General features: G+C 40.3%; 2 protein-coding genes across 2 annotated transcripts; both read left to right on the top strand.

Moving 5' to 3' along the window:
* The first annotated feature begins 5,017 nt into the window (after positions 1-5,017).
* LOC102507550 (olfactory receptor 1444) lies at positions 5,018-5,968 on the top strand. The gene has a single exon (XM_006172991.1). The coding sequence runs from the start codon at positions 5,018-5,020 to the stop codon at positions 5,966-5,968; it is 951 nt and encodes a 316-aa protein (XP_006173053.1).
* A 19,411-nt stretch (positions 5,969-25,379) lies between these two features.
* LOC116666668 (olfactory receptor 5B12-like) lies at positions 25,380-26,333 on the top strand. Its single transcript, XM_032490499.1, has one exon. The coding sequence runs from the start codon at positions 25,380-25,382 to the stop codon at positions 26,331-26,333; it is 954 nt and encodes a 317-aa protein (XP_032346390.1).
* The last annotated feature ends 640 nt before the right edge of the window (positions 26,334-26,973 follow it).

Genomic DNA, 26,973 nt, shown 5'->3' with positions numbered 1-26,973 from the left:
CAAATGACATCTCTGTTCCTAGCCTGATTTATTAAGTAGAGAGTCAGATAGGAGTTGCATAATTCTGTAGGTTCCTTCTGTTTACAGGCACTGTTCTAGGTTCCAGGAGAAAATCGAAGACAAGTAAGACGTAGTCTCTGTCTTTAAAGAGGTCACAGTCTAGCAATAGCCGTACATTCAGTCCTAACATGAGCTTGTCCGTGCCTGATGGTTTCTTCCCCGGCAGCAGAGGTCAGGGTAGTGAAAGCCACAGAGCATGGGGGTGGGAAAGGTGAAGGATTAGGTGCTGGGAAAGGAAACAAAATGAGGAAGTTAGTGAACAGCTCTAAATACTGCAAGGCAATTTGGAAAAATGTCTTTATAGACAGAAGGACACACATGTTTTTCATAACCCCAGAGAACAACTTCCGTGGTGGAGATGGCTTTAATCTGAGCCTTCAAGTGAAAGCAGTAAGACGAAACTGGGACATTCCAACCCGGAGGGAAAAGCGTGAAGGCAGGCAAAGGGGGAAAACGTGCCCAGCGTGGTAGGTGGAGAAAGGAGCTCCTTTTTTGAGGATGTCCTTGGGTGTGTGTGGATAAAGCAGGATGCTTGGTGGTTATAAAGAGAAATAAAAAGGGTTGGTTGGGGCGCTTGCTTCGAATGTCGGGCTGGAGAGGCTGCACGTTATCCTGGAAGCCACAAGCAGGTCATCACCATTTTGAACACAGTGGATTGAAGAGAGAATGGGAGGCAGTGGGAGGTGCGACCACGAGAGAGCTGAAGTGCCAAGCCTCCCATGCAGGCTCTGTCGTCGTATCAGATTTTACCTACACAGCACACATTTGAAGATGACCACTGCAGAGCATTAAACCCCGAGTAGAGACCCTCCTGAGCATGGGGCCTTGGGCGACTACACTACGTGCGTGTCTGTGAAGCAGGCTGTGGAGTGAAGAATACTGTTTCAGTGGAATGGGGGTGGGAATAGTTGAAGTTACAGTGTGGTGGGTGGAGGCTAGGATGGGACATGATGCAGACGATCATTTTAATGGTAGAGGGAGGGATACTGGTGAGCACACGGGTCTGTGAAGGAAGGAGAAAGCTTTCTGAGAGTTTTGGGGGAAGGATGGGTAACTTAAGCATGTTTGTGGACAAATGGGGTAAGAGCATACCTCTTACAGACGGTGTGAAGGATGGGACTAATCACTAAGGAAAAACCTCACAAAGTGCATAGAGATTGGATCAACAGTATAGAAGGAGGGGGTGGGAAAAGACGAGGGCAAGTTCTGATCCAGGAAGGCAGAAGAAAGCAGGGTGAATTCAGACAAGTGATGGCGGTGGCATAAATATTGGGTAGCCCAGTCTTGGTGAAGAAGATGAGGATGCCATCCACAGAGGGTGCAGATGCCTCAGTGGGGCTGTAGAGTCAAGAGAAGCTCAGGAAATTCTGGAGAAATTGATGGATGGAAAGAAGTCAGGTGTCTTAGAGCCATGGAGTTTCAACTAGGCTGCGCATCAGTGGCATGGCTTTAGGCGAATCACTTCATCTCTATGAAACTGCTTACTCCTTGATATAATTAGATACAAAAATAACACATACAGTGTTACAGAATAACATATAATATTAATATTATATTAATTATATTAATAATTCTGTATAAAATATAGACTAGCATTCATATATAATAATTATATTAATAATAATATGCAGTGTTCAGTATTCTAAGTACTTTACTCTGTTAATTCTCACAACAACCACATGATGAGAAAGAGAGGAATGGAGAGGCTAAGTGACTTGAAACACTGAAGGGGTGGAGGAGAAGAGGCTGGGACTTGAACCCATGCATCTGGCTCTAGGGACTGTCCTTGTCACCTCTGGGCCATGGTGTCTTAGCACCTAGGAATCTCTTAAGTCTTAAAAGGCGCTGACATCCGATGTGTCCATGAAATTAACTTTTTTATTATTTTTTTTAATTATTATTATTATGTTTTAGACCGACTAGTGGCTTCTCGATTCTTCTTGTAAGTCCATTTTCCCTCTATGACCTACCGGTCAGTGTGCCGAGGAAGACAAGTTCTCACGCTCCCAGGCAGCACCATGGGGAACAGCTCATCACAGGAAAGGCTGGAAATGACCGCGAGGTGGCAGCATTCACTCAGTGATACCTGGCTTTGCACTAACCCAAAAGTCAGAACTGGACCCTTTCTTACCCTTTATTTTCCCGAAACCTCAAGGTACGTATACCTACCAGAAAATGAAGCCACGACTTGATCTTGTGAGGAGCTCAACAATGAAAGAGCCACAGAAGTCCAAGTAGAGGTATCCCCATAGGAGCTCAGAGCCTCTTTGGGGGGAGAAGAAAGAAGAGAAATCAGAACCACGAGGAACTGATGAGTGATTCAGTTCAGTAAGCCGCAAATTCTAGGTCTCTTACTCGCCAAAACTCAGGGCTATTCCATTTTACCATGTGAATATTCTTCATTTCAACCTGTTTGTTTGTTTGTTTGTTTAGAATCTTAAACACTGATAAAGGAGAGTACTAAATTATTTTATAGAGCTAGATGTTCTGGCTGAAACGTCTCCATTGTGAGGGTGCTGGACCCACGAGGTGAAATTGTCTCCTTCCCTTCTCCCGGCTGCCCCTCCTCATTCTCTTCCCATTTCCTTCTTTTCCTTCTTGTTTTTCTTCCCGTTCCCTTTCTCCTTCCTTCCTCCTCTTCCTCCTTCTTCTTAGACTTCTCTCTTTTCTTTTTTTAATCTCTCCCCTTCTTCCTCTCCCTCGTTCTCTCTCCATTTTCCCCTTGGTTGTTGTATTGATCAAATAAAATAACAATGAGGAAGGTCTAGTCTTCAGAGTTGGATGTGTGGGTCACAAGATTAGATCCTACAAAATTCCAAGAGTGATGCAAAAACATCTTTAGCCCGGTAGCACCCAGCTCACCACCTACTTCTTATTCCTCATTTTATCAAAAAATTGAATTTATTCTAACAGAAAGTTTTATAAAAGAAAATAGTTTCACCAAAGGAAAAAAGGTAAATAAGCTTCACTTTTGTAGCTAGCTTTACTGGAACATGCATTTGTGAGTCTCTGTGGGAAACAGGACCTTTTCTAGATTCTAAGAGCATTGATTCGCAAAAGGAGCGTCAAGCACAGTGTAAACGTATGTAGACTTTGAGTTAGAACGACTTGAGCATCTCCTTACTCCCTGGTGTGACAAGATGCCCCAGGTTTGCCATGTGTATTCCTTGCTCTAGTCCTGGAATCAATCGTTTCTCCAAGGAACCATGTTCCTTTTATTAGAGATGATTATTAGAAACCAAGATCTGGGTGCTGCATACACGGTGAGCTTTCACAATTGTAAAACTGGAGGGGTGATACATTTCTTGCAGAGTAGGATGAACATTAAGTGAAAAACACATAGTACTTAACAAGGACCTGAAGTGTAGGGAGAACCCAACGTGTAATAATTCGGTAGGGGCTGAAATAGACGTCTTTGCTTCCTGTAAACTCCATGCTAAAGCTCATTTCAAATCAAGCTGATTGGGAGAAAAATTTTCATGAAACTGTTTTGATCCCTAAAAGTCCTTGTAGCTTGAGATTCTTTAGTCAGAGTTGAATTTAGGCAACACGGAAATTCTGATGAAGTTTATCATCTGTATTTGGCCTGATAAAATTTAAAGTTTTCCCCAGTTAGTCTTAGAGAAAGAGTCAAGTCCCCATATTCACAGAAAGTCTTCCATGGGTTGTGGGGATGGTTGGACCCTGTAGCTTCTTTGAAGGCATTTTTTTTTTTTTGTATTAATGTTCATTTATTTTTTTGACAATACTTTAAAGCTAGCTTTTTTTAATTCTTATTTTTTATTGAAGTGTAGTCAATTTACAGTGTTAATATCAGGTGTACAGCAAAGCAATTCTGTTATATATATACATGTATATTTTTTCAGATTCTTTTCCATTACAGCTCATTACAAGAAACTGAATATAGTTCCCTCTGCTATACAGTATGTCCTTGTTGTTTATCTATTTTATATATAGTAGTGTGTATCTGTTAATCCCAAACTTCTAATCTATCCTTCCCTTCCCTCTTTCCTCCCTGCTAACCACAGTTTGTTTTCTGTCCATGAGTCTATTTCTGCTTTGTAAATAAAATTTGTATCTTTTTCTTTAGATTCCACATATAAGCAATAGCATATGATACTTGTCTTTCTCTAACTTACTTTTTACTTAAGATGATAATCTTTAGGTCCATCCATGTTGCTGCAAATGGCACTATTTCATTCTTTTTTATGGCTGAGTAATATTCCATCATACATATATGTATATGTGTGTATACACACACACACACACACACACACCCCAATACTTCTTTATCTAGTCATCTGTTGATGGACATTTAGGTTGGTTATTGTAACTAATGCCACTGTGAACATTGGGATGCATATGTCTTTTCAAATTAGAGTTTTCTCTGGATATATGCCCAGGAGTGGGATTATTGGATCAAATAGTAAGTCTATATTTAGCTTTTTAAGGAACTTCCATATTGTTCTCCATAGTGGCTGCACCAGTTCACATCCCCACCAGCCGTGTAGGATGAGGACTTTTTTGAAGGCATTTTTGATGGAACTGAATCATTGATCATTTTAGCCTTTGCATCAAGGTCTGGGGCTCCCCCAGGGCCTTTAAGCTTCTTCTGCATCACAATAATGTTTCATTCCCTCAGGAAAGTAGTGTTTTGATTGCTTGTTTTCATGTCACTGAGCCCTAAATTGCAATTGAGACCGTAGAGAACTTCCCTCCAGAGGACCCCAAGTCTATTTAAATGCCAGCTTCTGGCTGATCCCAGCCCTCTCCTATCAGTTGGGTACCACTCACTTAGGCTCTGAAACAAACTGCAACAGCAGCTGACCTGCCTTTAAACTTACATCATAGCCTCAGGAAATCTTTTTTACTCTTTGAAATATGAGGTCTTCAGAGACTGAACAACTTTTCCATCGATGCCCTTTTTAATCGCCAGGCCAAATTTAAGTTAGCATTGATGGAGAATAGCACAGAAGTAACAGAGTTCATCCTCTTAGGATTAACAGATGACCCCACCCTTCAGGTCCCCATCCTCCTGGTATTTTTGTCCATCTACCTGATCACTCTGGTGGGGAATGGGGGGATGATAGCAATCACCCACTCAGACTCCCACCTCCACACTCCAATGTACTTCTTCCTCAGTAACCTCTCCCTTGTAGACCTGGGTTACTCATCAGCCGTGGCTCCCAAGATATTGGCTGCGCTGCAGTCAGGGGACAGAATCATCTCCTACAATGGATGTGCTGCTCAGTTCTTCTTCTTTGTGGGTTTTGCCACCGTCGAGTGCTACCTCCTGGCCTCCATGGCCTATGACCGCCACGCAGCTGTGTGTAGGCCCCTTCATTACACCAGCACCATGACAGCAGGTGTGTGTGCCCTCCTGACTGCCGGCTCCTACGTCTGTGGCTTCCTCAATGCTTCCATCCACACAGCACAAACCTTCAGCCTCTCCTTCTGTGGTTCGAATGAGATTAATGACTTTTTCTGCGACTTACCACCACTTCTGGCTCTCTCGTGCTCCAACACAAGCACCAACGAGCTGGTGGTCTTCTACGTCGTGGGATTCAACGTCTTTTTCACCTTCCTGGTCGTCCTCGTCTCTTACCTCTTCATATTTGTTGCCATTCAACGGATGCGCTCTGCAGAAGGAAGGAAGAAAGCCTTCTCCACCTGTGGGTCCCACCTCACTGCCGTCTCTACCTTCTATGGGACAATCATCTTCATGTACTTAAAGCCCAGCTCCCCCCAGTCCATGGACACAGACAAAATCACTTCTGTGTTTTACTCGGTGGTGATTCCCATGCTGAACCCCTTGATCTACAGTCTTAGGAACAAAGAAGTGAAAAATGCTCTCTGGAAAATACTCAGCAAACTTTATTCCCGGACTCTAAGTGTGAGTAGGAAGTAGGCAGGTAACTGAGGGATAAATCGTCCCTCAGACCTAGATGCCATCGTGACTTCAGAGGTTTGGCAGATTTCAGTTCTTTCTTCTCCAAGCACAGTGGTTACTTCTGCTATTAGGAGAAGCCATAAAAAGCAGCACTTTGAAATGTCTCACTTAGGAAAATAATCTTCTACTTAGCGAACAGTACCCTGGGATGTTTAAACCTCTTTTTTTGCATTAGTTTCTTGACACTGTTTAAAGCAGATCAAAGCATAAACGGAATGCACTGACTTTCCCTCTCCTTATCTTGATGGGAAGAAATTTCCATTTGTTATTACAATTTGATGTAAGGAGGACCAAAAGTCGGATGACAGTATTAAATCTTTCCAACCCCCACCCTTCTGTGTCCCCCCCTTATTCCCATCCTCACTCATAGGCTCAGCATCTCTGTATTCTCCACCTCCTTCTGTTGAAGTGTTAGGACAGCTTTAGTAGAAAACAATAAACTATCTTGTGTATATATGTTTCAGTAGATAAATTGTTTAAACTTTAACCTGAATAATCATATCTCTTTTTAGAATATATGCCCTCTGTTCTATGCTTTTGGCCTTTGTCTAAAGTAATTACTAAAACTTGCAGAAGGTTTAAAGAAAAAAAAATCATTTTTCCCCAGGGCTGTGGAGAGGATATTTGTCTTCTGAATTAAGTGCTTGCATTTCTCAGTATCTGTAAGTTTGATGAATCACACAATAGCTTTTTGTGCCCTCTTTGTTTCTGTTTTTTCAATAATTTGGTTCACCTCTGAATCCCTGTTCCCTTCTGATGTTCTGCAAAAATTCAAAAGCCTGTAGAAATGTACTTCTTCAGCTAGGAATTGTGTGATGACCCACAGCACAAATCCACCTTCAGGTCTCGTTTTATGAGCTCGATGGTGTGAGCGACTGTGTGTGGGTGGGGAGTGCTGATTAATTTTTCTTCTCACATATCAACTGCTTGACAGTGTTTATGGCTACAATTAGTCTAAGTCATCACATATTTCATGATTTCAAGATCTCAAAATACATTTTTTTATCTTACAAGTGAAAACCAGAAATTTTGATGGGCTCACCAGGGAGCTCAGAAGGTCAAATCAATTCTGAGATGATCAGACTCTATCATGCCCAGGGCAGCCTCAGTCTGAGGAAGGTTGATGGTGGGTCTTGTGGAGAGAGGAGTGAAGAGGGAGTTGTGGAACACCCCTAGGTGTTGATCGCCATCACCTACAGGGACCAGAAGCTCCTCTGGATCCAAGATCTTGACCATCTAGACCTGCCTCATCCATCCTCCTGCCTCCCTGCTTTAGCAGTGAGGGCTACCCAGTAATAAACACAGAAGAACAGCCTTTGATGGTCAGGATCTACTTCACAGAGGAGTCCTCCTCACTGACGTGTAGATATTACAGAGCTCAGAGTGCCCAGATTTGAGGAGGAGTCTGGAAGTAGCTCTCCCAGCACTGGGGGGGGGGGGGGGGGTTCCTGTCATAGCTCGCCTTTTCTTCCTACTTGATAGTTATCGTTAACTTCTTTTCCTCTTCTTTCTGCTCCTTTTTTTCTACTTCCCCTTTTCCCTTCTCCTCTTCCTCTTTGTCTTCCTTTTTTTTCCCTCAACCTCTTTCTCTCCTCAGCTCAAGGAAGAACTGCCCTTACCATGAAGCAGTTTAGGTTTCTATGAAAAATTAGTCTATCCTTTTTTATATTAAAATTGTTATGGCACATAGTAAGGTATGTTTCTGGGCGTGTTTCTTTCTGTCCCTGTATCTTGGTTTAGGCAGAAAAGTATGTAGATCTTCTGAGAGTTAAAGACCTAAAGCCTACATTTTCTATTGAAGGCATTTAAACTAGCATTACTGTCGACCACAAATGGGTATAATCATTCTAGTATTAAGAGCTGTGCGAAAATTGTTACTCCTCTGATCAGTCGTGTGACCTCCAGAAAGTCGTTTGATCTCTTGGAACCCAACGTACAGGACAAACTCTGAAGATGCCGTGAAATAAAGTATGTGAACATGCCCGTCATAACGAATGCATGTTTGATGCATCTGAGATTCCTGCAATGGCTTTCACTTATCTGTTCTTGAACTTCCCACTTTTGGCTTCTCGAGCTCTCTCACTTTGTCCACCGCTGCATCCAGGTCCAAGCCTTTATTTCCATCCATTGTTTAACTTCCTGCCCTCCTGGCTCCCCATTCTCAGCAGACACATTTCCAGCTGACATTACACACTATTCATTTACAGAAGCTAATCAGAAGGAGACGCCTTGTCGCCAGCAAGACATCCATTTACAGGAATACAGGTTACTGTGGGGAGCTTTTCACTTCCCCATGGGAAATCTGTCAGATGGAGACTAAATGCTCATTTGGTTATTAGCAACGCCCACCCTCTCCCGGCAGGAATGGTCTGATGAATGAGAGACGCTGTGAGTGAGGCCTGTAGACCAAGACAGCACAATCAAGGCACAGGGAGACATCCTTCCTGGATTGTCCCAAAACAGAATGTGAAAACACATAAGTCAGGAGGACAGTTATTTATATTAGGATCGAGTAGCCTTCTGAAAATTATTTTAAATCAAGAGGCTCCCTTTGTGCATAAGATAATTAGTTCAGCTTTTGAGGGTATGGAAAGAAAAATTAAAATGTTAGGGGTTCTTGACAATTGAATCTAACACGACAAAGTCATAGACTCTTTAGACTTGGCAGAGCCTTCAACAATAATCTACCTCAGTTCTCTCACTTTACAGTTGCAAACCCTCATTCCTGCAGTTTAGCTTGTTGAAACTCACAGGAACCAAATCTTACTTGACTTTTATTCATCCTTTGCATTCTATGAAGTTCTTGATGTTTTAAAAGACATTTTTACTTCCATTTGTTCACTAGGAGACAGATTTTGGTGCTCCAGTTTTGCAGTGGAGGAAATCAACTCTTTAGGAAATTAACTTATTTGCCTACTGTTAACGACAGAAGCCCAGATTTGAACGTAAGTCTTGCTTTCCCTGCTCAGTCCTCTGAGATAAGGAGAGTAGACTTGTATTTCAGTGAATTTCAATAGATGAGTTATTTGATGTATAAATCGTTTAAAGACAGTCTTTCATGATAAGCCCCTGCTTTGTGGAAAGGCACTCTGAAGAATGCAAGCAAATTTAAGACTGTAGCATATAATTCTTCCTTCAGCCGTGTCAATTCTCCTGCATATGTGGTGACTCATGTAAGGCACTTTGAGATTAATGACGCAGATTTCAATAACTTTGTCAGCAGGAATTTTTTCCTATATTCTGTGGAACATGCGTGGATCAGGGCATATCAGTCTTTAATTGAAGTATAGTCTGTTTACAATGCTGTGTTAGTTTCTGGTGTACAGCATAGTGATTCAGTTATACATATGTACATATACATATATTTCTTTTCATATTCTTTTTCATTATAGGCTATTATAAGATATTGAATATAGTTCCTTGTGCTATGCAGTAGCACCTTGCTGTTTACCTTTTTTTATATATAGTAGTTAGTATCTGCATATCCTGAACTCCCAATTTATCCCTCCACCCTTCCCCCCTATAACCATAAGTTTGTTTTCTATGTCTGAGAGTCTGTTTCTGTTTTGTAAATAAGTTCATTTGTGTCATTTTTAAAGATTCCACATTTAAGTGATATCATACGGTATTTTTCTTTCTCTTTCTGAATTACTTTGCTTAGTATGATGATCCCTATGTCCATCCATGTTGCTGTAAATGGCATTATTTACTCTTTTTTATAGTTGAGTAATATTCCATTGTGTATATATACCACAACTTCTTTATCCAGTCACCTGTTGATGGTCATTTAGGTTGCTTCCATATCTTGACTATTGTAAATGGTGCTGTTATTAACATTGGGGTGCAGGTATCTTTTCAAATGAGATTTTCCTCCAGATATAGGGCATATCAGTCTTTGTAGTTGGAGTTGGCTCTTTGAACGCTGTACCCCACAGGGATAGCCAAACTCCAGCCAACATTTACTGGGCATAATCTGCAGAAAAGGCATGGGGTGAGGTCTGTGAAGGAACCAGTAATACACAGCATTGTTCCTGCTTCAGGAGAGGCTTGCAAATAGTGCAGTGGAGAAAAGCATGTATTTCTAGACAGATGACAATTCAAGGCATTTGTGGCGATTGTCAAGTGAGTAGCACAGAAAATACTATTCAGAACTCTTCAGAGATGAGAAAGAAGCCTGTTCTTTGCTCCAGGGGAAGCTCCCTGGAGGAGGTGGAACTTGAGCAAGGCTCTGAAGGAATGATGTAGAGAGTCCAGAATTCCAAGAGCGGAGAGTTCACTTCTAGTCAAAAGTCTATGCTTGCCAGTTCTGAGACCAGCATAAGTCACTTATCTTTGAGCTAAACTCCTCCTCCTCAAAGTGTAGATAAAAACACAGTCAAATCTTCCTCAAGGGTGTTGTGAGGGTCAAGGGAGATAATGGGCAGAAAAACATTTTTATCTTTTAATTTTTTTTCCTTTTTCTGTTTTATTAGTTAGAATTATTACAGTTCGACTGCACATACATATTATATTGCATGTAAACACATATATACAGTATATTGCACTTTTTTTTTAGTTTACATATATGTACTAATTATTATTTCTAAGAACAGATTAGATCTTTTAGCTTTTTAAACTTACATAATTATCAAAGGAATAAAGCCAACTTCAAAATAAGATTCAACAGAATGTGGTAATCCAATCACAAAGGACAGTCAAATGTGCTTACACATATTCAAGAAATCAGAATAACAATGAAAAATGGCATATGACATCATTTCTATCAGGAATCTAAAAAATAATAACAATAAGGACACAAATGAACTAATTATTATTTTTATTTCTTGAATATTTGTAAGGAAAGCATCTTTAAAATCGCCACCCTCTCCCTAAGGATAGTAATGCCACGGCTAATTATATTATAAGCAGAGCTGAAGGCGGAGTTCCTGACCAACAGGAACCCACCTGAGCCCAGGTATGGAGACGGGACTGCACATGGCAGGAGCTTTTGTTGTCAGGGACTTGTAAGAAAAATAAACTACCCACATCAGAAGTAGATGACTCACTCAGTCCATTAAGACGTGTTCGCATCAAACCGGATGAAGAGCCTGGGCTAAAGAGAGCAACTGTGTCCCCACAGAGAAATCAGACTTTTATAAAGAAACATCTGAGGGTAACCACCACTCAGCTATCCAGATCCAAGCCTACGAATCCTGCCTCCTGCTCACAACGTGGGATTTCTCAGTTGTTGTTCTGTGATTATTTTGCAAGCAAAGCGTGTGTCTGTGTGAAGGGGTGGTATGAATAAAATTTCTGTAATGTATTTAACCAGTAAAAAGTTAATGTGTTTGTGTATGTGTGTGTTTGTGTAAAATGGTTTTGTTTTAAACTTTCTACAAATCAGCGAGAAAAGGTTAGACAACCCAATAGAAAAAATACAAAATTTAATCAACGAGTCTATCGTTCACGTTAACCTGGTTTATTTCTAGTTTGGGTAGTGATGAACAGTGAGGCGTGAATATTTTCATCCTGAATCTCAGTGCGCACGTGTGTTCCGTTCTCTAGGGTGTATCTCTGTCTTAAAGAGTAACTGCTGAGTGGTAGGTTATATACAGTTTCGACTTTATTTCTCAAAGTGGTTGTGCCAATTTATACTCCCAGCAACACTGTGTGAGTTCCCACTGCCCACACTTGGTATAACTGGGCTTTTAAATTGTGCCAGTTTGGAGAGAGGTTAGTGTTTTCTCATTGCTGTCTCAATTTGCTTTTCCTTGGTTACTGATCAAATTAAACACACTTTTGTGTTTTTTTCCCCAAATCGTTCAACCATTTTTCTATTGTTGTATAAAAATAAAGCAAACCACAAATGGATAGGAACAGATGTATTTGGATGGATATGCAGAGACTGCTGCTTTATTTTTGACTTGGATGGTGGATATATCAGAGTTCGCTATTATTAAAATCAACCTAGATGTTTTATACATTTTTCCAAGTGCATCACAGTAAAAATGTATTTAAAAGGTGAATCAAATATAGTTTCTATATTCAATGAGTTTATGTAAATTTGTGTTATGCACTTTTTTTGCACAAGATGTATTTCACAATAGAAATGTTAAAAATGATATATCAAACAGAGTTTCATATTCAAGTAGTTTATAGTATAAACTAAAATGAGGACAGAATCTACAACTTGAATTCTATGTAGAAAATGATAAACAATTACAAGAGATACACATAAAATGCTACAGGAGAGCAGAGGAAGGGTAGATCCCAGGGTGGGGAACTGAAGAACATGTGCTTGTTCTGGACAAGAAAGAGAGAGACAGTGAAATGGGAAGGAAAGTACGAGATGTGTTCAGCAAGCAGTGTTCTGATTGTCTGGAATGTCACATTCATGAAGAGGAATGATGGAAAAGAAGTTTGGGATGCTGAGAGTCGGTGCCCAACTGTGAAGGATATTCTTTTTCAGATTAAGATCTTCAAGTTTATGCTATAGATTCTAACTCCACTAAAGAAAGCCTAACTATTGTGCAGATGTTAGAGCTGAAGGCAGAATCCCAGTCACTGCAGGGGAACATTTAGAACAGTTTCGCTTACGCATCTCTGTTAAGGCAAAGCATTCGCTTGCTTTCGGCAAATTGTTCAGCATTTTGTGTGTGAGCACATAGCCACCTAAAAACTTATTTCAGCGTCTGTTGTAGCAGACATTGGCCATTTTTTGTTGTATCCAGAATCCATTTTCCTTCTTAAAAAAGCTCTGACTTCCTTGGAGGATGATCTCATAATTATTGGGTTCCTGGAAGAAGAATTCCCTATGCCCGCCCAAGTTTATGGAAAAGGAGGCAAAGAGAGTCCTTTCTTCCCTGCCTCCAATAGAGAGACTCCCTAAGAGAAGTGCATGGAGGTACAGAGAGGCAGGCATGAGTCCTAAGCTCAGCCAATGAAAAGTTCTCGCTACCCCAAATTTGAACCTAAGCAAGTGATTCGAGGACATCATAAAGGCTTGGGATCATTTGCCCCAGTGGTGGGATCCTTGGGGGGGGCCCTTCCAGCCAGGACATGGTTTCTTTGCTGCTCACTTCAGTTCCTTAGCCTCTGAAATGCTCTTGGCTCCTGCCTTTTGTCAAGTTTCCCTTTGATTATGTGAACCTCTTGATATGCTTGCTAGTACCTGCATTTTCGCTCTTTATGTTAGCCTCAGTTGGTCTCTGTAACAAACCCAAACAGATACATCCAGCATGGGAGGGATAATCCTCAGGGACTGTGTCGGGACCAAGAGACAGGGCCACAGCCTCAAGAAATTGAAAAATAGAGTAGAAATGTAAATGGGTAACAGAATAGGAAAAAAACCCCAAAAACCCTCATTACCACAAAAGCCCATAAGCATTTTATCTAGCATCTCAGCAGAAAAATGAATAATACAGAGAAAAGCATTGCCCCACAATTGCACTTACTTCAGAAAGCTAAGTAATTACCAATGATCCATTTTTTCGATCACATTTTCTTGCTGACAGTGTTGATTAAGATCTGGAGTTACTGGGACTAAAAGAGACCTTAGGGTTATTTTCATTTCACTGTTGTATGTTTCAGACAAGGAAGTCGAGGCCTGGGGAGGGGAAGTGATCTCACCACATCCACGAAGTGGCCAGGACAGATCTTGTTCCAGGACTGCAGACGCCCACACGCACCACAGCTGCCCTGGCTGGTGGCCACAACCCATGTTGTCCTGGAGAGCACCACTGTTGCATCTCTCTGGATGTTTCTGATAGAATCACCTTTTAAACGCATTACTGGTTCTCGCCTCAGATAACGGTCACTTTATACCCAAGTGACATGCGAGCATGGCTGCAGCTGGACAGTCTTACCCAAGAGCCAACCTATTGCCTTTCAAGTTAATTGCAGCAACTTCCTCTCTTTAAGTCCCTAGTTGGCGACACGTCACACCTCCCCCCACCCGCTCAATCCCAAGCATCCTTTATGTCAATAATAGTGTCTCCCATAGAGGACGCCATGGTGAGCTGCTTGGACATCATAGCTGAACTCCCTTTAAGCATTGCCTTCAGCTGAAGAGGGCCACCTCACCCAGGGTAACCCACATCCAAGACTGGCCAGTGAGGAATATAAAGTCCTGGCCCCATAAGGCAGCTCCTGGGGGCCACCTCAGAGTGCCCCAAAGGGTTGGCTGAAGTCTTTCTTGTGACTGCATCACAGCCCAACTTATCTCCCTGTCTGGTCCTGCCCCCATCTCTCCCTTACAGGTGCTGTTCCTAAGGGCATCCGCCGTTAGCCACCTATATGAAATCTCAGCCCCAGAGCCTATTTCCCAGCAGACGTGATCTAAGCAGTCTCCTCGCCCACTCTCAATTCTACGAGAGCTTCTGATGGCCAAAAAATACTGTTTTACCTTCCCCAGGATTGTGATTTGTGTTTCCAACAATCTCAGAGATGGAATCCTAAACCTCCAGACTTGTTTTCTGAAGAAAGCAGAAACTAATAGCCCTGAAGTTAGTACACACAACATTCATATGTCCTGGAGATGTTAAGAGCCTTGGAGACCACCCCCTCCCTTCCTCAAATGCTTCCTGAGGGTTTTCTGTGGGCTAGAAGCTCTTTCCGCTTTTGTTTCTCACAATCACTCTATTAGCATTGACTTTATTATCCTACTTTCATAGTTCATGAAACCAAAGCTCCGAGATGTGAAGTGACTTACTAAAGGACAACAATCTGGCAAAGAGTCACCATATTTTACTAAATTATAAATGGTTTGAGGACAGACACTCAGTCATCTTTACCTTTGAATCCCTAGCTCCTAACTTAGTACTTGGAACGTAGCAGATGTTTAGTGCTGCTTAGGGAATGGATGGATAACTGAACATTCAAAGAAAGGGAATTGCAATTTTACTGAGTACCTTTATCATGTCACATATGTTTTCTATATTTAATATACATTATCTCCTTGAAGTTTACAATAAATCTATGAGAGGTGAATTAATGTTTTCATTTTACAGATGGTGAAACTGAGGCTCAGATACGGAGGTGTTAAGAGACAGAACCAGGATTCTAATCCACTCGGTTTGTTGGCTCTCCCTGCCTCCTACTGTATCTTGACCGTCCAACAATCTCTTGTTTCTCAGATGAGGAAACTGAGGTACAAAAACCTTAAGTGGCTCTACCCACGTCATGTTGCTAGAGAGCGGCCCCAGATTTTCTGTCTCCAAATCCACAACACCAAGCAGGTCTCCTGCTCAGCACACTCTGAATCTGTAAGCCTCCAGCTGCCTTTTCCAAACAGGGTCGGTGAAATGTCGTTCTCACTTAGATTGCAAAACTCCTCACCAAATATAAAACAGAAAATGTAGGCCACTTGCCCATGTGATTGTATTTCATAACTCAGAGCTAAAAATAGCTCTCAGCTTGCTCGGCCTGTTTATAACATATTAAAAGCTCATGTTCAAATTCACTCGCCTCTTGGATTAATGTCAAGATTATGGCTTTCCAGGTTTCTCTCTCTCCGCATCTCTATCTCATCCTGCAGGGAGCGGATTATGCTTGTACACATTATTTTCCACGTGAATTACTGAGTGCTCATTTTCAAAGATGAATTTCATGGCCCTTTTCTCTTTGCTGTCCCTGCAAAGTCCATCTTGGAAGGCGGGAGAGAGAAGTGGTTAAGGGTGCAGACTGCAGGGCCAGGTGGGGGTTAAGGCCGTGTATTCTTGGGTCAGGCATGAACCATTCATCTTAGTTTCCTCTCATTGAAATGGAGGAAAAATTAACACCTATTTCCTAGGATTGTTCTGAGGGTTAAACAGCAACAAAAAATGTTCACGGCCAATGTTTAGCCCAATTCCCAACACACAACACAGAGTGCACAAACAGGACTCCTAAAAGCAAAAATCAACAAAACAAGCAATCACCACCATTTAGCATGGCCAGCTTGTCCCAGTTTGCCTGGGACTTTCCAGATTTAGCACTGGAAGACTCCAGTTCCAGCAAACCCTTCAGTCTTGGGCAAATGAGAACAGTTGGTTACTCTGTTCCTTATCAATGAAAAAAACAAAAGATTCTGAGCTATTCACTTATTCATAAAAGTATTTATGGATAACTAAAACATATCAGACATTTTGATGATATTTGAAAGGTAAACATGGCAAAAAATGAGTCCTCAAAAAGTTAGCATATACTCAGCATAATGAGAGAGAATCTTGAATCCCATATGGTAAGTTATATATGACGACCTGAAGGTTGGCACAAGATGTTCAAAGAGTGTAACTCTGCAATGCATTGCTCCTGGGGGTGTAGGATTTCATGGATTACACACTTCTATCTAATGGGGAATTTTTTCCCTAAATACTAAGATTATAGGGGAGTTAACAGGTGTGCATAGGAAAAAACATTACCATGAGGAGGTGAAAGCATAGAAAACTAACAAAATGGCCTCCCTGAAGCTAAAGCTGTTTGTTGATTCATTCTGACCTACAATTCTTGCAACTTGTTCTTCTCTTTTCTCTGACAAACCCCCACCTTTGCTTCTCTTGCTCAACAATTTTTGTGCTAAACAACCCCCAGCCTTTTCACTCTACTCCCCACTCTCTGTTCATTCTTTACCCAGAATGGCTTATCCTTTAACCCAGGAGCTGTGTTCCAGGAAGGTGGTCATGGGCTGATGGCCTCAGAGGAATGAACAGACCCATGACACCAGGTGGGTTCATCAAGATTAAGAAAAGTGCAGCACCCAGGAAAAGCCCCCTGGGTGTTGTCACCTTTCTGTCCTGCCCAGCTTTTCTATAAAACCTCAGGACACCAACCACAAGGTGGATTCACAGTCTCTAAGGCATTAGTCTACTATGATTCCCCTTTGCCTGGCAAAAAAATGAAGCCGTTCTTTTCTAATTCCCCCATGACTCTGCTTCCAAGTCTCAATCTGGCTATCGGGGTACAGAGGCTGGATTTTTGGCAGCAAAAGTAATTTAAACAGCTTTTCCTTTTCAGCATCTTTAATAGGTTAATGAGCATTTGAATCTCTAGGATGGGGGTGCTTCAAGTAGTGTTTCCAAACTTAAAAATTTTTTGACAGCACAGAATTTTTTAGGACTGATGGGATGATACCAGCATTCCACGGGGCTTTGACAAGGAAGAAATCTAGGTGTTATCTGGCGTTGAGCATCCAAAACTCAGACTAGGGAGAAAAGTGCCAAAGTCCAGCTCGTCATAAAGAGTAGCTGTGCTTCAGTCAATACAGTAAGAGCTGAAGTTCTTAACCATTTTTTATTTTTTTTTTTTTGATTCATGAGCCTCCTTTCAGAATTTGATGAATATGTAAACTCACAAAGGATAAAGGTCCCAATCTAGAGGCTTGAACTTTGCAGGGCATGCTGGAGAGATGCTGTGTCTCCTTAGGAATTGAAAAATCTTGTTCATTAAGAGAATTTTGAGCCTTCATATCAGCAGAGATGGGGGAAATAAAACCCTGTAAAGACTGAAAAATTCTGACACAACATAATACTCAAGTGTCGACGAGCATGAAGAATAATCTGGGAGGCACAAAAGTAGTACTTAGACAAAGTAATAGTAATTATTTTATATATTGAATGCTTGCTATTACATGCATTACCTTATTTAATCAACAGTTAGTTTATCATGGTGGTTTAGGCTGTGGCTTCTGAAAGCAGACTTCTAAGTTTTGAATAGTGGTTTTCTTCAGAGTTATGAAATCGCAGATTTGTTTTCTTCCAGTTTTATTGAGATGCAACTGACATACAGCATTGCATAAGTTTTAAGGTATAATTGTTAGCTTTTAACAATTTGACTTAGGTACATCATAAAGTGATAACCTCAATAAGTTTAGTTAACATCCATCATCTTACATAGAAACAGAACAAAAGAAAAAATATTTTTTCCTTGTGATGAGAACTCTTAGGATTTGCTCTCTTAACAACTTTCATAGATAGTATAGCAGCGTTAACTACCCTGACCATGTGGTGCCTTAACTTCCTGGTACTTATTTGCGTTACAGCTGGAAGTCTGTATGTTTCGACCATCTTCATCCAATTCCCCCTCCCCCTAACCCCCACCTCTGGTAACCACAAATCTGGTCTCCTTTTCTATAAATTTGTTTCCCTGGTTTGTTTTTTGAGGTATATGGACCTACAATACTACGTTAGTTCCTGGTGCACAGCACAGTGATTTGACATTTCTACACACTGCAAAGTGACCACCACTTGAATATTGTTTCTACCATTTACTGGCAATGCAACCCTGGGGAAATTACTAAAACTTCTCACAGTCTTAGGATTTCCATCTGTAAAGTGGAAATCATAACAATATCTTTTTTATAAGGCTTGTGGAGGTTACATGACATAATTTTTGCAGCTTAGTGCCTAACTCAGTAAACATTAACCATTACTATTAATATTATTACTAGGTGGGCATTATCATTACCAGCTTCATTTCTTCTTTTTTATTATTACTATACAATGTTTTATTAACACATCCTTAATAATTATTTAGATGTGTATTACTGTCTTCCGCCCCTGATGGGCAGGAGGAGCAAGGCACTGGCTCAGTCCCAGGACCCAACACATAGTGCTGTGTAAATATTAATGAAATGAATGAATTAATAAAATGAAGAGATGCACGACTACAGCACTTCCCCCTGAGGGAGCTGAGGTTGTCTTCTTTGGCTTTGAAACCCTACACTATCTTATAGCTCCCATGTGCTTCACAGCTTTTGAAGTGCTTTCACGTGTTCTCATTTGACCCTTGCACAATCTTATGGTGGTGTCACGATTAAACCAGAGCTCAGAGAAGACTTTCTTGATGTCACAACATAGCTTGCAGGAGATGGAACTTGGGTCTTCTGCCTCCTCAAGACTAGAGTTCTTTCTATGGTAATATTTTCCCTTCCATTTGCAGGAAGATCCAAAGCAGCTTCTAAAAACCCAGGTTTAATTTCTCTGTCCCCTTTTAAAAAATAATTGTGGAACATCATAACCAAAGATACAATAGCAAGTATTTAGAAAACATAAGGAAAATATCACTTAATACTGTAGACCCAAAATGGAAAAACTTCCAAATCTTTTGTCCCCATTAGCTCTTAAAGCAGCAGAAATGGAAAGGAAACACAGCATGGGAGCTCCTCCCAGAACTCAACTCTCTATGCAGAACCACGTCCCTCCCAGCCCCACACCCAGCGTCCACGTATTACAGCAAACAAGGACGGAGAGGGCTTTTCTGTGCATGTTTCTCACAAGGAAAAGGAAAAATGATCGCTTTCATTTCGAGAAGAAGTAACTGAGGACAAGAATGATCTGTAACAGATTAATCCTATCAAATGACAAGCACCTCAGAAATAACCGTAATTCATCAGTGAGGAGGAACCGGAAAGCAGTGTTGTATTTCAGCCTTATTTTTTTTTTCTCAGAAGAAATATTTAGATAAAAGAAAATAATGTACTTGGACTCTTTCTAAAATTATTTTTATCTGAATCAAGATTTACTTATGTGAATCATATTTTTGTATCTTTGTGAATGACATTTATCTATATGAATCATATCCAGAATTTTGTGGGGGTTCTCTCCTACGATCCGACGTGTCCTAAGGATGGGGACACATTCTGGGGACTCCCAGAGTTGTTCTTAACAAGACTGATACAACCTTAGGTTACTCTCTTCTGATTTAGGAGGCATTCTTGTGTCTTTAGGACCTGATGCTGGTGTCATTTCTCACAGGCTTAATATTCCTCTGATACTTCCTGTGTTCAGCCTACAAAGCAGGAGAGAGACAGAGACAGAGACAGAGACAGAGACAGAGACAGAGACAGAGAAAGAGAGAGAGAAACCACTAAACCATAAACATTCTGTGACTATTTTTTAGTAGGAAGTGAACATTTTAATGTCTTTTTCTTTTTGTTGAGGCAAGAACACAATATGAGATCTACCCTTGGAACTTTTCAAGTGCACAATACCAGTATCATTAAATACAGGCACGCGCAGCTCTCTAAACGTATCCATCTTGTACAACTGAAACTTTACTCCCTTTAAACAGCAGCTCCCATTTCCCCTCCACCCAGCCCCCGGCAGCTGCCGTTCTCCTCACTGTTGCTATGAGTGTGTCTATTTTAAATGCCTTATATAAGTGGAATCGTGCAGTATGTGTGCTGTGACTGGTGTTTTTCCCTCAGCATTTTGTCCTCCAAATTTATTTAGGTTTTTTAAAGTTTTAAACAAAATTCCATGAGAAATAAATTATAAGAAGTAACAAGTTCTTTTTACCTTTAGTTATGTTACTTCCACTTTATTTTTAACTTCTTAACTTACATTGTCCTACTTGCATTAATTAATTAATTTATGTATTTATTTATTTATTTTGAGACATAATTGACATACAGCACTGCTTAAGTTTAAGATGTATAGCATAATGATTTGCCTTACATACATCATAAAATAATTACCACAGTAAGTTCAGTGAGCATCCTTCATTTCATACAGACACAATAGTAAAGAAATATAACACAACCTTTTTAAAGATACATATATATACAGGCACACACATCTCTGGAGTCACTTGTGGAAGGTGTCAGTGTTACCAAGTGCAAGAAGGCTGGGGTGCAACCCGTATCTAATTGTAAGAAAGTCAAGATATAAAATTTCATCTGAAGGTGTGAAAAATGTGTAAAAGGAAACAAAGATTAGTGTTGGAAGAGATTAAATTGGAGTACCATTTGCTAGATTTTTAGTTCTAATCAGGTTATGGCTTCAGAATTTAAGAGGCACAATACACACAGAAGGATATCTACTTCTGAAAGGAAGGAAGGGAGGAAAGGAGGGAGGGAAGGAGGGAGGGAGGAGGAAAGAAAGAAAGAAAGAAAGAAGGAAAGAAGGAAAGAAGGAAAGGAAGAAAGGAAGAAAGGAAGAAAGGAAGAAAGGAAGAAAGGAAGAAAGAAAGAAAGAAAGAAAGAAAGAAAGAAAGAAAGAAAGAAAGAAAGAAAGAAAGAAAGAAAAAGAGAAAGCAAAAGAGAAAGAAAGAAAGAAAAAACGCCACATGACTTATGAAAGTATTGTTGTCTAAGACCTTTCTGATTGCTTGGATGCCCCAGCCTGTGTTTCTTTCCTGCTCTGATGTCCACATCAACTTCTTCTAAGAACGTTAATAGCCTCTCTTTCTTGATTTTTGAGAACAGATGGATATATTAGAGAAGAAATAACAACTCACATACCCATAACTTTCCTTAGCAAGTTCCCTAAGGACTTGGTCCCTACAGGTGAGATTTTAATTAGAATATTCAGTCCATGAGGCATGGAGCTGTGGATGGGTCACAGGAGAACTTGTTCCCTTAGAGCTCCATGTCAGTGTAATTCCCTTCAAGACATCAGTCATTAGACCCTTAAATCCCAATCTGGCTTTATTCAAACTCACTATAGTGGGAACTACCTGGTGCCCAGGGCAACCTTGTTGATGTGATTTTATTTTATTTCAAGGGGGTCTTCAGAAGCTCACTTCTGGAAGCCTTTCCCTTCACAATGACATTGCTGTAATACATTAGTCAGAATGCCCTGGGATAGAACTTTCTGACAACAGGAGGAGTGATTTACTAAGTGATTTACAGGTTGAGTGATTTTCTAAGCATTTTACACCCCTTGTCTTATTTCATCCCCAAAGCAGTCTTTAAAACATCAAAGGTGGGTATTACTAATTTCATCAAAAATTCCAGAAAGTGAGGCTGTGTGAAGTGAAAGGATTCACATTGTTCCCATCTGAATAAGAAATCTAGAATTTAGGCCTTTTGTGGTTTGATGGGTAGTGCCAGGGAATCTACTTATGGGCAAACAGGCATATTCAAAGGAATGAGATGAGGTCATTCAGAAGGTACAGACTTAAAGTTACAAAATAAAAGCCATGGTGGCATAATTGTACAGCATGGCGACTATAATTAATAACCCTGCATTGCATATTTGAAAGTTGCTAAGAGAGTAAATCATAAAAGTTCTCAAAACAGGAAAACAATTTAGTAACGAGGGATGGGAGTGGTGGTTAACCAGACTGATTGGGGTAATCATTTTGCAATATATACAAATATCAAATCATTGTGTCTTATACCTGAAACTAACATAATGTTACAGACCAATTATGCCTCACACCTCTGTCCTTATCCCCCCATGTTTATGTGAAATTGGAGCCCTAGAGGTAATGACGTAACTTGATTTTAGCATGATCAACGAGAACACATACGGTAATGTTAATACACTCATGCTCTCCCTCAACAGGCAGAGCTGGGTTTTTACAGACACACTAATTATTCAGGCTCTAGCTGTGTGGGGTAAGGAGCTGATGTTTGTCTCATGGGGGCTTTGTCCTCTGCGAGTTCCAAGGTTATGAGACTTTTTCTACATGTTCCCATGTGACTCCATGGGGACTTATATTATAGGTAACAGACAAAGTGCCAGAGCCCATTGACCATTCATCCATTCGCCCAGCTTTCAATAATTGTCTAGTACCTACAGTGGCATTTCCCCAAACTGAGATTTACTGAGAGCCTGCAGTAATGACCTGGGCAAATACCTGCAAATAACAGTGACTTTGATTATGATTATGATAATCGCCCTTTTTCAGGATATTTCAGGGATTCTCTTATTATCTCATGACAGCGGCAGTCTTTCAGGGAGAGTGTAGTTCAGGGCAACCTTCCGAATAGCTCCATTTTATAGATAAAGATATAGGGACTCAAAGCAGTTAAGTGACTTATCTGAGAAGGGAGATGAGCAGATCTCGCCATGGAATTCATGTTACCCACTTCCCCGGCAATTAATTTTTTCAATATCGCCATGCTCTGAAGAACTTTCCATTTTCATCAGAGACTCAGAAGAACATCTCAGTAGAATGTTTCCTTTCTTTCATGGATTGAATTTCTGACTTGAGACTCATATGTGAATGTGCTGAATTTGCCTCTTGCATTGTTCAGGGAGCAAGGTAAGCTTCTGATCAATCTACAACTGAATAGATTTTCAGGGACGGATTTTTCTTGGAAAATACATCAAGGCATCCGTTTCCCTCTTGATTTATGTGTCACTCTATACTGAATGTTTTGAGTGTCTCTTTAACAGGAAAATATGTTACAAACAGCATGGAAATTCTTAAGGAACAAATGTATTTATCTCGTTAAAAAAAGTGAAAGGAACAGGAGGGTCTTGAGTTTTTGCTTTGCCACATAAGAGCTTGTGTGACTTGGACAAGTTGTTAAACCTACCTCACTGTTAGTTTCTTCTTTCGGAGAATGGTGATATTAGGAATTTTGTCTATCCCAAGGACTTTTAGAGTATGAACTTGAATCTCAGTTTGAAAATATATCATTATCTAGAAAGCACATAACAGCACTAAGGAACAAAGAAGGAATGGAGAGGAATAAAAGAGGGGCTAAGAAACCAATTAGTAAATGCTTGAAAAAAGAGGTACACACACCAAACCAGAAGGAACAATTTATGGGAATGAGCAGATCTGGACTCCAGTTATCATTCTGAAACATTACTGGCATTAGGCACCTACACCGATTAACTATTAGATACCCTAGATGGTGAACTATAGTGTAAATGAGAGCATCTTATCATCAATTGGCCTGAGGGACAAAAATAATGCTCTCTGCTTGACCACAAAGAACAAAAGAACAAAAATGACCAGTAATATTGATCATTTTATACATTGTTCTTGATCTGCTATGAACTATATTGCCTCATGGTCTTGACTCGTACATTAGATTACTCTGATTTTTGTTTTTTCCAAGCTGTTTGCTTTAGTGGTGTTAATTTAGTTTTGTGGATTTTATATAATACCTGAAGGTTATATCAGTAGGAAATTTCCAATATAGTTCAAAATAGTAAAATATGATGCAACTATTCCAATTGTTTATGCAACCCTTCCAAATTAGATGACCAAAAGGAATCTCAAACTCGGCAGGACTTACTTAGAATCATCTCTCTTGCTCTTCCTCAAATATCTGGTTCGTCTACACCATTCCATGTACTGCTATAGAAAAATGGAATCATCGTTGTTCCCTCTTCCCTCAATGCCCTATGTTCAATATAGCAGGAAATCCAAACAGCTCTACTTTTGAGATATATCCAGAATTGGATAATTTCTCATTATCTGTCTCACTACCACCCGGGTCCAAACCATCATTATCTGTTGCACAGATTAATGAGATTAATACAAAGAAAAATGAATGGATCATAACATCCCAGATTTCATTCCCCCTTAGAAGCTTTTTCTAACCTCACCTACTGTTTGGTCCCTAGATAGAGCCTTCCACTATCTTCTGACAGTAAAAATATCTACATTTACTGAAGGTCTGTTAAGTGCTAAGCAATATTGTTATATCCATTTTTCAGTTGGAAAATTGAGGCTCAGACACCCTACTTAATACAAAAGCTGACTCAGAAAACAGATTGATCCTTACTTGGCATAGCTGTACTGGGCACTATCTGGGTAGAAGAAGAATACTGGGTGAAAAATTGGAGGAAGGTATAGACAGAATATGAGAGTGAAAGGAATTTGGGGCAGAAATGGAATGAGTGAGGATACAAGATGTTGGTTTTCACAGTTACCTGCAATTCCTCTATTACAACATCTATTCCTCTAATCAGTACATAGACCAATAGCTCTGCCCTAGTCATAGTGTGTAAAAAATTACAGTGCCAGTTTGCATGATCACTCCAGTTTGATAATGATTTCAAGGGAAAAGTGATGGACAAATGATACTGAGCAGTACCCAGAGTCAGCCATCTAGTACATGCTGGAGCTGGAATTTGCATCCAGATGTCCTTAGTCTTGACTCATGCTTTTAGCTTTTATTCTCTGGATGTCTGCATTTCTTGTACAGCCACTTCTCTTGTACCCACTGTGTGGTAACTACACATTCTGCGTATCCTATTATCTTCTGAGACTACTGAAGGCTAGAACATGATATATGAAACTATGTTTTGCCACAATATAATACTGTACTTGATACAATAGTGGTAATTGAATGAAAAGAATTAAATTACACTAACCTATTTTATTGCATAATTATTCTGTGTCCAGAGTTTGAAAATCTGAATTGAAAGATCAACATATTTTACTCAGTAGCAAATCATTAGTTGTACAGAAGTCTCTTTTCATCTCTGAACTTTAATTTCAATCCTTTATGAGGATAGGAGAATGGGATATATTATCTCCAAAATTCTTTTAGCTAGAACAATCTATGTTTCCCTCCATATTTAATAATTACATTTGGTTTTTGCTCCTGTTAAATTTGAGAATTCTGATGAGAGATACACCTTGGGCATAATGATGGATCTAAGCTCAGTTACCACCCAGATTCTCTTTCCCCATTACTATAGGATATTCACATACTGCACCAATGGCCCCAGTGGAGAATCGTACAGAGCTGATTGAATTCATTCTTGTTGGGATAACTGATGACCCAGGACTGCAGATCCCACTCTCTCTGGTGTTCACTCTCGTCTACCTCATCACTCTGCTTGGGAACTTGGGAGTGATCACATTGATCCTGCTGGACTCTCGTCTCCACACTCCCATGTACTTCTTCCTCAGTAACCTGTCTCTGGCAGACTTTGGTTACTCCACAGCTGTCACTCCCAAGGCGATGGCTGGATTCCTTATAGGAGACAAGGTCATTTCCTACAATGCATGTGCTGCTCAGTTGTTCTTTTTTGCGGTCTTTGTTGTTGTGGAAATTGTTCTCTTGAACTGCATGGCCTATGACCGTTATGCAGCAGTGTGTAAACCACTACATTACACCAGCATCATGACAACAAGCTTGTGTTTGTGTCTGGTCATAGGTTCCTATGTCCTTGGTTTTCTGGAGGCCTCTCTGAACACATGGAACATATTCAATCTCTCTTTCTGTAGATTCAATGTGATTGATGATTTTTTCTGTGATGCCCCTCCTCTCCTGGCTCTCTCATGCTCAGACAGCTACATCAATGAGATGGTTATATTTTTTGTGGTGGGTTTCAATGCCCTCTTTTCTGTCCTGATCATCTCGATTTCCTATTTGTTTATATTTATCACCATTCTGAGGATGCGCTCATCTGAAGGATGCCAGAAGGCTTTTTCCACTTGTGCTTCCCACCTCACTGCCATCTCCATCTTCTACGGGACTGGCACCTTCATGTACTTACTGCCCAGCTCCAGCCATTCCATGGACACTGACAAGGTGGCATCTGTGTTCTATGCCATCATTGTTCCCATGCTGAACCCTATGATCTACAGCCTGAGGAACAAAGAGGTCAAGAGTGCCTTTAAAAAGGCTGTAGGGAAGGCAAAGTTCTCTGTAAGATTCATATTTTAATTATGTAGAATCAACAATAAGACAGTCTCATACATTTCAGTCGACATGGGGAAAATATTGACTTGCTACATCAAGAGTCTTATGAACTACTGGAGTACTTCCCCCCATGCTCTTTTAAGTCTATGAAGCAAATGTGTCTGTTTGTGATCCTTCCTTTGTGTATACAGTCAGGACACCAACTGATAGATTATCATTCAGGCTTAAATTACAGGTTGAGCTGACTGGTCCTCACCACTCGGTAGGAATAGCCTAGCCTAGCTTTTTCATTTTCGTGTATTAGAATACTAAAAATCATTCAGAAGGATGATAAAAATAATAAAGACATCTTTTAAAAAGGAAAACAGTGTCCAGTTTTACTGAGTCTAAAGACAATTTCTTTGAATTATAAATATTAGAGATATTGGTTTTTCTTTGAACATTTCTTTTTCAGCTAAATGAGTTAGAATACATTCAGAATACAAATAAAATATATATTTCTTTCAAAACCATGGACTCATACATAGGAAGCGTGAAGTGTACTTTTTTTACATGATGTCTGGAATCTAGTATTAGGGCCCCTGTGATTTGATGTGAAGTGCCAAATGACTTGTTATGGAATGCCAGAGGTATTTAAATGTATGGGGCATATCCCTCAGAACCA

This window comes from Camelus ferus, chromosome 10 (genome assembly GCF_009834535.1).
Source record: "Camelus ferus isolate YT-003-E chromosome 10, BCGSAC_Cfer_1.0, whole genome shotgun sequence".
Lineage (NCBI taxonomy): Eukaryota > Metazoa > Chordata > Mammalia > Artiodactyla > Camelidae > Camelus > Camelus ferus.
This window is presented reverse-complemented; position numbering and strand designations above follow the sequence as displayed.